The sequence below is a fragment of the Lissotriton vulgaris genome, chromosome 11 (assembly GCF_964263255.1).
Source record: "Lissotriton vulgaris chromosome 11, aLisVul1.2, whole genome shotgun sequence".
Lineage (NCBI taxonomy): Eukaryota > Metazoa > Chordata > Amphibia > Caudata > Salamandridae > Lissotriton > Lissotriton vulgaris.
Genome location: NC_141699.1, coordinates 411102540 through 411115573, shown reverse-complemented (window position 1 = coordinate 411115573; position 13034 = coordinate 411102540). Strand labels below are relative to the sequence as shown.

General features: G+C 53.4%; 1 protein-coding gene across 1 annotated transcript in view; it reads left to right on the top strand.

Moving 5' to 3' along the window:
* Window positions 1–322: 322 nt before the first annotated feature.
* TIMCC (TIM double twin CX3C motif chaperone) overlaps window positions 323–13034 on the top strand; it is a 38190-nt gene continuing 25478 nt past the window's right edge. Inside the window, exon 1 of the mRNA XM_086943474.1 lies at window positions 323–490. Coding sequence (XP_086799600.1) covers window positions 398–490 — 93 coding nt within the window. The 5' untranslated portion in view covers window positions 323–397. The remainder of the gene's footprint in view (window positions 491–13034) is intronic.

Genomic DNA, 13034 nt, shown 5'->3' with positions numbered 1-13034 from the left:
CCATCTTGGAATATGCATATTTCCAATTCAATGCAAAGAGATTTAGAAAAAAAATCATATATAATTATTTGACGGGCAGATGCCCTGAATATTTCATTTCCAGACTAAACGTATTATTTGTTTTCTGTTTCATTGACGTAGTCATGTTTGATGAAATTGTCCAAATAATTGTAAAATCATCTTCTCACGAGACCTTACAGCACCTCAGAGATTTATCTTTTTTGTTGGTTATTTACGTCAAAGTCTTAACTTGCATATTTCCTGGTGAGTTCCTTGAGGGACAAGCTCCGTTCCAATATGGCGCCTACAGATATCTCATTGGTGTCTTTTCTGGTCTGCCGCTGTCCTTGGAAAGAGAATATGTTGCAGTACCTTGAGCGTGGGGCACTGAGAGAGCATGGCCGGTGTGGAGGAGCAGCAGCTTCGGCTGCAGAAGGCGGTGGATGCCATGGTGGAGGGGCTGGAGAGAGAGAACATTCGGGTTATGCAGGTAAGGGACGTGAGAGCAACACTAGTACGCAGCCTTGCTGTACCACCCCCTCGCCCTTTGAACATTATGTGCCAGTTACTAAACAGAATACTTCTTCACATAGACAGCAATCTGCGTTATTGCCCCCCCCCCCCCCCCAAATATACGTCTGTTTTCGTTTATGTCTCCAAAGCGCAGTGCTTACCCTATCGAAGAGTGTTACGTGTAGCATATTCTTTATTTCATTGTCTAAGACTTTTTAATCAAAAGATGGCAACGACTAGTTAGTTAATCCGACGTGAACGCTATCTTGCAGGAAGGGATGGAGAGGAGTGAGGGGTGGGGGACGGGAGGGGAGGTTTGAGGGGGGGGGAAACAGAGTGATACATTTGCCAGGACCGGGGCATTCTTCCTCCAGAATGGAGTGACAAACCCCAAACAAACGGGAAATGTAAGCAATCAACCTACTGATTTCATGTATAGTTATGTTTTTGAGACCTAACATTCGCAGGGCTTCTCCCACAGAGAATCCACTAGGGTTTATTACTCTGCCACCGAGACAGTCACCAGCCTGAAGGGGCAAGGTATGCTACTTTTCTCTATGTGGAGTTATAACTTTCATATAGAGCTGCTACTAACAGTTTACATTTGTGTTGGGAGTGGTTGCACGATGCGATTCATTAACAGACCTACAGTTGGGAAATCCCCAATTAGCTGTCATCACTCTGATGAGGTTGCAAAAAATAGGTTGGTAACTGGAAGCTAATTGCTCTGCCAGAACCGTCTAGTATAACTTCAAGGTCACCCACACCGGTCGTGGCTTCATTCATCACAGAGGCCTGAGACCTCTCAGTTAAAGGTCCCTGAACTTGACGCCGTTATGGCGCAATGGACGTTTGCCGCTGTTGGCGGCCATGCCTGTCTTCCAAGATTGGGATGCAATCGAGGTCTCCACCCTGGGGGTGTTATGAGGGGGCCTGCCCTGAAATCTTTTCAGGGCTTGCAGAAGGACTTTCAAATGCAGCGTACTCAATTTTTTAAATATTTGCTCTTTCGGCATGCTCTCTCCCCTAGCCTGGTGGGCTTGGAGGAGTTAGCTGAATTTAGTCCGGTAGAGGCGAAAGTTTTCATGGGGACCTGCATGACCATAAAATCTCTAGGATCTACCAGTCCCTGGTTACACACTGCTCTTCTTCGTTGCAGCGTCTCCGCGAAACATGGGAGGAGAATGTGGGCCCACTCGAGGAGGACTGGACGGAGGCCCTGGCATCCCCGCGCGGGGCTGTTTTCGCTATGAGCCTTCGACTCATTCAGTATAAATATCTCCATAGGATCTATTTTACCAGAGTCAGACTGCACAGGCCTGTTTAAGTGGCATCCCTGGAATGTCTCTGCTGCCTGCATGAAGAGGGTACGCTGCTGCATACTATATGGCAGTGGTTCCCAAACTGTGCTCCGTGGCACCCTGGTGTGCCGTAATGAGGTGCCAGGGGCGCCGCGCTCACGATGTGGGAAATTGCATGCTAGCGAGTAATGGGCAGTGAGTGGGTATCAGAGGCGCAACTAGAGCCAAATTTCGGAGGAGGGCTAATCAAATATTTCGGGGGGTGGTGAATCTTAAGCAATAGGCAGTGGAGCTGCAGGGGCTCTTAGGGGGTGTGAAACAACAGCAAGGCCTCATTAACATGCAAATGGTCTTTTTAAAGACCCATGAAGTGTGTTCTTCATGGCAATGTGTATGAAAGGTGCGCTGTTGCCATTGTATTGCTCCACCTCCCGTCACATGTCTAATACCGTTTACGGGGCTACCGGGTGAATGGAGAAAATCTACCCTTCAAGGCAGAAACTATATGAAAATGCCTCCAGTCTCTGCGAAGCCCGCGTGACTGGATGTGACACCTTTTAAGAACAACAGCAAGTTGTCCTTGCAACCGGAAACTGCATGCATTCTGCCACTCAAGGAGATAGCCCATGTTTACCCCCTCCGACAAGACGGATAGAAATGGTTTTAAAGGCAAGTGTGAAATGCCAAGGGGAGAGCAAGCAGCCCTCCTTCGCACCCTACCCAACATGTTTTTGTCCGAGATCTGATGTCTGACCCGACGGGCGCTTGGAGGGTAATTAAATATGCTTATCGTATGCGCACACAACTGTCACAGCAGCGCCAGACGCGGGGGCATTCAGGTAAGAGAGGTGACCGAGTGGGGGTTGGAGGATACGTTCCTCTACTTTGCCAGGTACATTAACTCCTTTACGTCCTCCTGTTTCTACCATCTTAGACTCTTCTGGTTATAAAAAGTCCTCCCTCACCTTCCGGGATCTGTTCCAAAAACAGTGGTCTGTGCTCTCATTGTGTCATGCATCGGCAATATGCTTTTTCTTAGCCTGCCTTAAAATGGCTTTTCAACTAATCCCACAGATTAAAATTCCCCTCCGCTGTCATATTCCACCTTACCCAAGAGAGCCCCACTGGTTTCCAGGTCGCAAACGTGTGCAGTTTGAAGAACCCGTGCTTCTCACACCACATGTTCTATGAAGAACCTCAATTGTGTATCCATCCTAAGCTTACCTCTTACCCTTCGACTTGCTATTGCATCACTCATGGGGGGGTTGGGGGTGGGGCGGCGGGCGGAAGCCCTTTCAGTCCAATGGGTGTTGCGCGCCTGCTACGGAGGGGGGGTTAGCACCGCACACCTTGAGGGAGTGCGTTGTGAAAAAAAAAGTAAGGAGGCTGGTGGGTATAAATTTGTGGGAAAGGTGCAGGTCGATGCCACTTAAATGAAGCACTGCAATTATAGGGGAGTGTTGTAAGTGCAGTAAAAATCATGTTACCCTCCTGTAATGATTACTGTTATTTTCGTTTTATGTTTTTCTGTATTCATAATTGTTTTGTTCTTTTTTGTATAGTGCTCAGAAGCCTTGGGTACTTCACATAAAAACGAATTAAACAAAGAAAGATTGGAAACCTGAAAATAAAACGGAATACATTCAGACCAAGAGCAGGGGCGTAACTTGGTCAGTAAGATTGGGAAGGGGTGAGCATCAGATTTTCCAACTATCATGCTGGCAAATAAAGTTAAAATATATTGTTTTATTTTTTAGCTGCTGACTCTTAGCCAGTGGGGCGATGCTCCTACTCCATTGTGGAGGAGCCGCCCCTTAAATAGATTATATGACAAGCAGGATGCATGATGTAGCCTTACGTCTAGAGCAGTCGACTTCGGAACTGGGGTACCGGTTTCGAGTATCGGCAACGATGCTCAACATCCTGTGATTCTGGGCAAATCACTTAATCTCTCCGTGCCTAAAACTGAAATGTGTCCATCTGTAACGAAACTGGTGCTCATGAAAAGCGCTATGATACCCCATTTCTTGAGTCTAGTTTGCGCTATATAAAATTCTAAAAAAAAAATAAAAAATGTTTTAAATGAGAGGGACTGGGGGAGTGGCCAGGATGGCGAGCTGGGTGGTCGCACTCGAAGTGAGCTCCGCCGTCCCTGGGCCCTAAACCTGCCGTGAATGCGCTGATTCTCCCCCCGGGACGCTGCAATTCACGGAGCAGGGGAGTGGAGCTGCGGAGTAGCGGCTGCGAGACCGCTGCCACCTCTCGAGACGCTTGATCGATCCCGGACACGGCGCCATTGCGGGGAGCGGGTAGGGCCTAGTGCACGGCTTGGAGGAGAGGCGGGCTCTGCCCGGGCTCAGACGTCGGCCCGAGTGGCCAGAGCGGACCGCTGACCTTGCTCGCCGGCCCCGGACATTGCCGCCTGCCCTTGCAGCACGTACCGGGGACCTGAGCCGCCCGACCCAAAGGCAGAGAGATTCCGGCGCCGGGCCTGGTGCCGGACTTCACGTGAGGCCGCGGCTTCGGCCTGGGTCCCGGGCCTCTATTGCTTTGGCGGCCACTTGGGAGGTCTGGAGGAGCTGTGGACCCTGCCTGCCAGACCCGGGCGTCCCTGCCTTGCCCTGCGACGCTTCTCTGAGGCGTGGACCGGCTGCAGCAGTGGTGCGGCGAGGGAGGTGCCGGTCTTGGGGCCCTCCACTACGCGAGGCCGTGGCTTTGGCCTACATCCTGGACCTCGGCGACGCTGCACGGCGGAGGCCTCACAGCCCACCGGCTGGGATTGCGGTACACGGTGCTGCCTTCTGGGTCTGCTGAGGGCCCCGCGGTGAGTCGGAGGGCCGAGGGACGCCGGAGAGGGGGGCTGCGGCCGATACCCCTTGGAGCCTCGAGTGACTGGGGGCCGGATTACTGCTTTGCTGCCCGCGGTGGGCCTGTCCACCGGCGAGGACCTGGGACGGACCCTTCCTTCGGGGTGGCCCCTGGCGGCGCTTTGGACTGGCCGGCCCCGGGGCGGCCGGGGTGCTCCCTCCTGCACTGCCTGCGAGAGGACGTGGAGGCTAACCGGACATTGTCACGACCCCCGCACGGGCCCTGGGGGCCTGCCGGGGCCTGGCTCGGAGGGGGATCCCCCGGTGGCACTGGTGACGCTCAGCTCGAGGCCGCGGAGCCTATGGAGTGGGGGAAGAGAGCAGAGCTGGGCTGATCGGATCTGAGGGCCTTGGAGGGCCGCCAGTTGCTGACGGAGTGGTCGGTGGGTCCCGCGGCAGTACCTGCTCTATCGGTGGGGCGGTTCGGCCCTGTAGATCATCCGTGGGACGCCGTGAGAGGCCACCAGCTCGGTCCCTGGGCTGCACCGGGGGCTGGTCTATTGGATTCCCAGGAAGAACACCTCGGTGGCCATCATGACGCAGAACAGAGGGTCACGGAAGGGAGACCGCACATTGCCGGAGATACTGAACAGGAGCAATATGAGACAGGATCGGGGACAGCCCTCCCCCTCTCACCCGAGTGGTTCCCAAGGAGCAAGTGGAGGGGAGCCGCCGGTTACGAGGTCCTTCCTGGAATCCCTCTTTAGTTCGCTGAGGGATGACTTCCAAACGCTCAAGCAGGAGGTAGCAGGTGAGGTCCGGGAGATACGGCTGGAAGTGGACGGCCTGGGTGACAGAGTATCCACGGTGGAAGAGGCGGGCCATGCAAGGGACGAAGAAATCACTCAACTGCAGCAGGAGGTCATCTGACTCCAGGAACAGCACCTTGACCTGCAGTCGCACACGGAGGATCTTGAAAATCGCTCCAGGAGAAACAACATCTGTGTCCGGGGAATTCCGTCCCGAGAGGAGGGGGGACGATGTGGCGGCGTACCTTGGGGAACTGTTCAGAGAAGTCCTGGGGGAATCGGCTGATTTTCCTATCCGGATTGATAGGGCGCACCGAGTGGGTCTGCAGCGCCGGACTTCAGCGCCCCCTCCTAACATCTTGGCCTTCTTACCGGACTATCCCCTGAAGGAGCGGATATTGCGGGAAGCTCGGAGGAGACCCTCCCTGGAATTCCGGGGCCATCGGGTGGCTCTTTATCAGGACCTGGCCGCGTCCACCCTGCAGAAACGCAAATCTTTTAAAATTGCGACTGACTTTCTTAGGGAGCATGGCACTCAATACTCTTGGGGGACACCCTTTCCGGCTCATTTTTCGGTGGAATGGAACCTTGCACCAGTTGCGTTCCCTTCAGGATACATGTGGGGTGCTGGGGATCACAGCTCCTGAGGACGGAGCTCACACGCCCCGCAGGGGCCGTGTTACCAGAGATGGATGGCAGACAATTCCCCGGCCGACAGTCATCTGCTTCCTCGACGCGGCCGGATTCTCCTGCGGTCCAGGCGGAGTCGGACGCCGCGGTGCAGGACGGGACCGATGCTCCCACGGCGGCTGTGGTGGCGCTGACAGCTTAAGTGAACTCCGGGGGGAGATCGACATCGCTACTGTGGATCTGCAGGTTTGGGGGTCTAGGAGGGCGGGGGGAACGGAGGAGTGCGTGGTGGCTGGACGTCCACTTGTTTGACTTTCCGCAGGCTTGTCCGATAAGGGCCGGACTGGGACACTGAGTTTGCGGGGTTTCTGTGGGGTACGAGGGGGGTTGTTTGAGGTCGTTGAACCAGTCCCAGTTGCGGGAGGGGACTGGGGAAGGGAGGGTTGTTGGGGAAGACGGGGGTCAGTTGGGGGGGTCCAGGGGGGTAGGGGACGGGGTTGGATGGGGGGATCCGGGAGTTGGAGGTGGGGAGGGGGGGTCGTCCAGTGCACATGGGGGTTTCTAGTCATCCTGGCATTGCTTGTGTTTTTTGGTTTGCTTCCACTTGGCTATAACATTTGTAGTCTGGCTTGTCCCTTTGATTGGCATGAGAATTGGAGAGGTGAGGGGAAGTGCGTACGAAGCATTTTGCGGGCTGTGGGTTCTGGGATGGTTTGTCTGCTCCTTGGTTTGCGCAGCATTGTTTGCTTTTTATGTCCCTGCTCTTTGCTCTGTGCTCTGCTACACCCCATGCCGAGTAACGCTTTTGTCCTCCCAGCCTTGCTGATGTGGGGCCTTGCTGCTTTCTGCTACACCGCTACTCATGCCCCCTACCACGTGTAAGGTCGTGACCCTGAATGTCCGGGGTTTGAATAATCCCGTTAAGAGGCGGGCTGTCCTTTCGCTCTTGGAGAATACCCAGGCAGATATCTGTCTCCTCCAGGAGACGCACTTATTATCACAGGGCACACACAGGCTCCGGTCGCATAAGTTCCCCTCACAATTCTTTTCCTCTTGCACCACTAAAACGGCAGGGGTGGCGATTCTGGTGGCACGGCACTTCCGGGGGGAGATTCTCCACAAATTCACTGAACAAAAGGGTAGATTATTGGCTTATCGGTTTAGGATAGGGGGTCTTCTATTTACGATCGGGTCCCTATACAGTCCCAATGAACGGCAGGACCGCTTTCTGCAGGCGGCGATCAAAGAGGTCACCTCTACTCAGGATAGGCACATCATACTCGGGGGGGGGGGGGGGGGACTTCAATATTGTCTTTGACTCCGCACTGGATAGGTCGGCACAACGCTCCCCTCAAGTCGGAGAACTCTCCACGGACCGTAGAGCCCAGCTGGAAGAGGTGGACCTCCTTGATCTGTGGAGACATCTACACCCGACAGATAGGGACTACTCGTACTATTCCCATGCACACAAGACGTACGCGCGGTTAGATCACCTTTTGGTTACATCTCCGGTGAAGGCGCTGGCCTCGGGGTCGGAGATGGGAGTGATCTCCCTTTCGGACCATGCCCCGGTTGAGGTCCTGTTGAGCGTACCTCCGACGGCCCCCCGCCCCCGGGCGTGGCGCCTCCGTGACACGCTGCTGCACAGGAAGGAGGTAGTGGCTCGCATTGAGAAGGTGATTCGAGACTTTCAATCCCATAACGATAATATGGACACTAGCCGGGCCACGCAATGGGCAGCCATGAAGGCTGTTATCAGAGGGGAATTCATAGCGATTTCCTCAGCGGATAATAAAGTGCGGCAGGCCAAGAGAGATGAACTTACGGATCGGGTTAGGGAGCTTGAACAGATCCATCGCAGGACGGGGGCTCCCCGAATTTGGTGGCAGCTCAAAGAGGCCAGGAAGCTTCTAGCGGCCCTGGACCTTGACCGGGCGGAGTATGCGGCGTTGCGGTTGCGTCACACCTTCAACACTGGGGGGGACCGCTGTGGCAGGTTGTTGGCGAATAGGCTCCGAGTAGCGAGGCAGTCCCAGTTAGTTAAGGAGATTTCTGACCCGATGGGGCGACTGGAGACTGAGGACGCTCGAATAGCAGCCGTCTTCCGCGGTTTTTACGAGGATCTTTATACGGGGGATCCCCCGGATGAGGTGGCCGTGGACGCTTATTTGGACTCGGTTGCATTGCCCTCTCTAGAGCCTTTTCAGGCAGATCATTTGGACAGAGACATTCGGATTGAAGAAGTGGTTTCTGCTATTGCCAGACTTAAACATGGCAAGGCGCCGGGTCCGGATGGCTACATTGAGCTTTATTATAAAACATTCTGCACGACGCTAGCCCCCATCCTGACGCGCCTTTTCAATTCTTTCGCGGAACCCGGGGCCATTCCGCCCGACCCGCTCCGGGCCACCATCTCGGTTATCCCTAAGCCCGGTAAAGATCCGAAGCAATGCGGGTCGTATAGGCCGATCTCTCTTCTAAATATTGACCTGAAACTGTATACGGGGATCCTGGCTGCTAGATTGGCTCTCCACTTGCCAGGTCTCGTTGATCCTGACCAGGCGGGTTTTGTCCCCGGACGGCAGACGGTGGACAATACGAAACGAATTGTCCATCTACTGGAGAAGGCCTCTCGGATTCCGGGAGAACGAATGATGCTGGCGGTGGATGCGGAGAAGGCATTTGACCGGGTCCATTGGCCTTATTTGGAGCGGGTGCTTATGAAGGCGGGTATAGGAGGGAAATTCCGCTCCATGATTCTTAATTGTTACAGTCGTCCGTCGGCGGTGGTCCGTGTCAACGGGCTCGCTTCTGACTCTTTTGGCATTGAACGTGGCACCAGGCAGGGTTGCCCGCTCTCGCCCCTGCTTTTTGCGCTCTACATGGAGCCGTTTGCCCAGCGGATGCGCGATAACCCGATGGTGACCGGCATCCGGATGGGAGGCTTCACGCATGCTATCAGCCTCTACGCTGACGATGTTATTTTAACCATTGACAGGCCCCACATGGCTCTACCGGCGTGCATGGAGGAACTGACCTCTTTTGGCGCGGTGTCGGGGTTTAAGATGAACGTGGGGAAGTCGGTGGCGCTGGATGTCTCCCTCGACCCGGACACTAGAACCTGTCTGCAACAGCGGTTCCCCATGCTCTGGTCTTCAGGTACGGTGCCATATTTGGGGATCCAACTTGCTCCTACCTTGCCGGCTATGGTGTCGGCGAACTATCGGGCCCTGGGTGCCAAGATTAGGGAGGAACTGGGCCGGTGGAACCGAGGCATCTTCTCTTGGCTCGGCAGGATAGCTGCTGTCAAAATGACGGTCTTGCCCCAGGTATTGTACCTCTTTCGGGCCCTGCCACTCCAACCGCCGGTGGGATGGATTGCGCAACTGCAGGCTGACGTTTCTCGGTTTGTCTGGCAGGGTAAGAAGCCTAGAATGCGTAGGGCTCTCTCGCTGCTGGCCCCGGAGGCTGGTGGGTTGGGTGTCCCTGATTTCCGCAAGTACTTTCAGGCTGCTCAGTTGCGTTATCTTGTGGAGTGGAGTAAGTGGGAGTCTGATAAGCATTGGCTCTTTCAGGACCAAGCGGTGGCAGGGAGACCCCTGCAGGAGATCCCTTTCCTGCGTCGCCCTCATCGGCCCAAAAACCTCTATGCCTCCTTTGTCACGAGGGTGCCCCTGCGAGTGTGGGACGCTACCAGCGTTTTGCGTGGCCTCACTACGTTTCCGTCACCGCTTACTCCGCTGGTGGACAACCCGGACTTTACTCCGGGGATGGAGAGGGGGGCGTTTACGAGATGGCGTCAGGCGGGGTGTAGGGCCTTATGTCACCTTTATGGCCCGGAGGGGGTTGTCCCTTTTCCCCAACTCCGTCAGGAGTTCTCACTCCCGGAGACTGAGCGACTTCATTATATGCAGGCTCGCCACTGGGCCCTCCAGCCACAAGTGAGAGGGACAGCCGATCGGCCTTTTCACCCCTATGAACGTTGGCCATGACGCGGACTTCAGACTCCAAGCTGATTACCGACTTGTACAAGCTACTGCAGCCACCGGCGACACACATTTATCACCCTGGGAGAGAGCGCTGGGAAAGGGAGTTGGGGAGGACACTGAGCCCTAGAGAGTGGGAACACATATCCTATAGAGCGCGGCACTCAGCTTACCACATGGGGCTCACAGATACGCTGACTAAGGTCTCTACCTACTGGTATTATACACCTGAACGAGTGCGTGAGTTTGATCGTAGTAAAGATGACACATGCTGGAGGGGATGTGGGCACCGGGGTACTCTCACACACATTCTATGGGACTGCCCACTCCTGGAACCTTACTGGAAGGAGGTGCTGGATGAAATTGACTCTCACTTCGAAATTGAACTGCCACGCTTCCCTGCCTATACCCTATTGGGGCTCCCAAATGATCTAATGTATCCTCTCCGTTCTCGCAGGGGCAGGCAGATAGCAATAGCTCTAGGTTCAGCTGTCCAGAACATCTTAATTCATTGGCACACGGCTACAATACCATCTATCACTGGCTGACTTCACAGGTTGTGGCATGTGTTGGGTATGGAGAAAATGTCCCTCACAGTGGCGGGTGATGTGGACCAGTTTAGGGAGCTCTGGCAACCCTTTCACTCCCTGTTGCTTTCTGAATTTAGGGAACTTACCTGCCCCAAGTATCTCCGCCTTCTGCGGCTTCCGATCCCGGAGGAGTCTGCCCCGTGATCTCCCTTAGGACTTCTCCTCTATGGTGCTGTGGCTCTGATGTGTGCCGCGGTTAGGGATTGTGCACTGGACGTGGGGTGGGGGGGGGGGGGGGGGGGGGGGGGGGAGAATGTTGGGTGGGGGGGGGGGGGGAATGTTGGGTGGGGGGGTTCCTCGGGAAATGTCATAACATGTTGAGGCGACATGGGCCTTCTGTTACTGAGCGGGCGGGATCTGTGGAATGACAACTGTTGATAGCGCTCTTGGACACTGGCTTTTTCCACCCTGCTATATCCTCTTGGGATGTTTGTTTGTCCTTACGTGTTGTGATGAATAAAATACTTTAAACCTAAATGAGAGGGGCTTAAAAGGCAGTGGAAAGTGAGAGGAATACAGATTAATAGGAGTAACTAAATGAAGGGCAGGAGAAAGGGCACATTGCCTCAGCTCCTCGAAATAAAGCCAGAAATACAGAGAACCTGGAAGGTGAATTAACTCAATAAACAAAAGTCAGAAATGAGAACTGATGTGCACATTCAACATTGTCCTGCGACATGGTGATAGTGGCAGCACATTATAAAGCGCGGAGGGCTGGGGTTACCACGGACACCAGAGACCTCTTCGTACGAATGGAGGGGTTTAACCAGTGTTTTAAGTGGGATCCAGAGGGTGGCTGTGGGCGTGGGGGGAGTCTCTTAAAGGTGCGTGGTAAAAAAAATGGTGGGAGCCAGGGCCAACTGCTGATTAGGTCTAGGGAGCCGCAGGTCAAAAAAGTTTGGGAACCACTGCTATATGGGATTGATCTGCACTTGCTAGGTTTTGGAGGGGTGTACTGGCATGCCTTTCAGAGGTCCTGGCTTGGGATCTCCCCCGTCCCCCTAAATTGGTACTCCTGCATGTTATGGATGATATAGGGGGTAACATCTACAAGCGCCTCCTGATGCTCCTGGGTTTCTCCCTTGCCAAGTGCAACATTGCTAAGGCCTGGAAGGCTACTGCCGCACCATCCGTTCCGGTATGGGAGGCGGGACTGGATTTCTGTATGGGCCTCGAGGCCCCCATTTTTTTTAGCACGCCGATGCCTGTGTAAACATTATAAAATCTGGAAGCGTTGAGCGAACTACAGGGTCTTGGAATTGGGCCCATTCCAGAGCAGGGATTTTGTGGGTTGTAGTTTTTTCCTCCCTTGTCTTGGGGGGGGGGGGGGGGGGCTGCATTATATGTGTATTGGTCAGTGGGGTGTCTCTTGGACATGTTTCATAGCAATTGTAGAACTGGTGCTCCGATCATACCTGCTAATTTTGCTGGGTTGACTGTGCGATTGGGTGTGGGGTGTTATTTGTTTTGTTGTTTAATTTAGTTGTAATTCATATGCACGTCTCTTCATTATTTTGGTATTATATGAGAAAACTGTCATAGTCAAGATATTGTCTATTGATGCTTTGGAAGACTCTGGGACACAGAGCTCAGCTGTATGTGCATTTGACAACTAACATTTTTTTAAAAAAATAAAGTCCCTGATCTCATTTTAATGGAGGGGACCTAGCCATGCTGGTTTTGCTTGACCTCTGTGCAATATTCGATATGATGACGCCATGGGCCTCTACCAGAAAGACCGAGGACCAAATGCTGTGACTAACATTTTCTACAGAATTGGTAAAACCCTGAATGCATCAGGCTCTTAGTTCTGTAGTCATTTAAGCGGAACAACCCTCAATTGAGTGTTTCCTCGAACCATGCTCTACTACAGTCAAGATGGGATTATGCTTTCCCACCACACTGCTTAATGTGATTTACCACAAGGATAACTTCTTTCCTCTGTAGACTCTATGTATATTTTCCATGGTTGGTGCAAAACTTGGAAGGCAACCCCTCCTTGTCTTTCATTTAAACCTCCTCTACCCAAGAACACACCTGGCCATTGGCATATAATCCAGTATTTCTTTCACAGTTTTATTACTGGTGCATCCTATACAAGTTCTTTCCAAGTTGTCAGAGGGTGTCTTCCAGTACTGCAGGGCCACTACACGTGCCTCACACAAACTTCAAACCAGCATGCCACTAACTCAGTAAAAGGCATTGTCATTTACAATGCCAACAGCTCAAACTCGAGCAATTGCGCAATCAATTTGCATTGCAAATGCTTGTTATAAATTGGTGTTGGAGTTCTTTGGTGTCATTTATATTTCTTCAATTGTTTTGATGTTGTTTAAATGCTTAACACTTGCTTCTGTGCCTTGCGGCTCAGAGCCACAGCTACCCAGGGTTGAGCTGA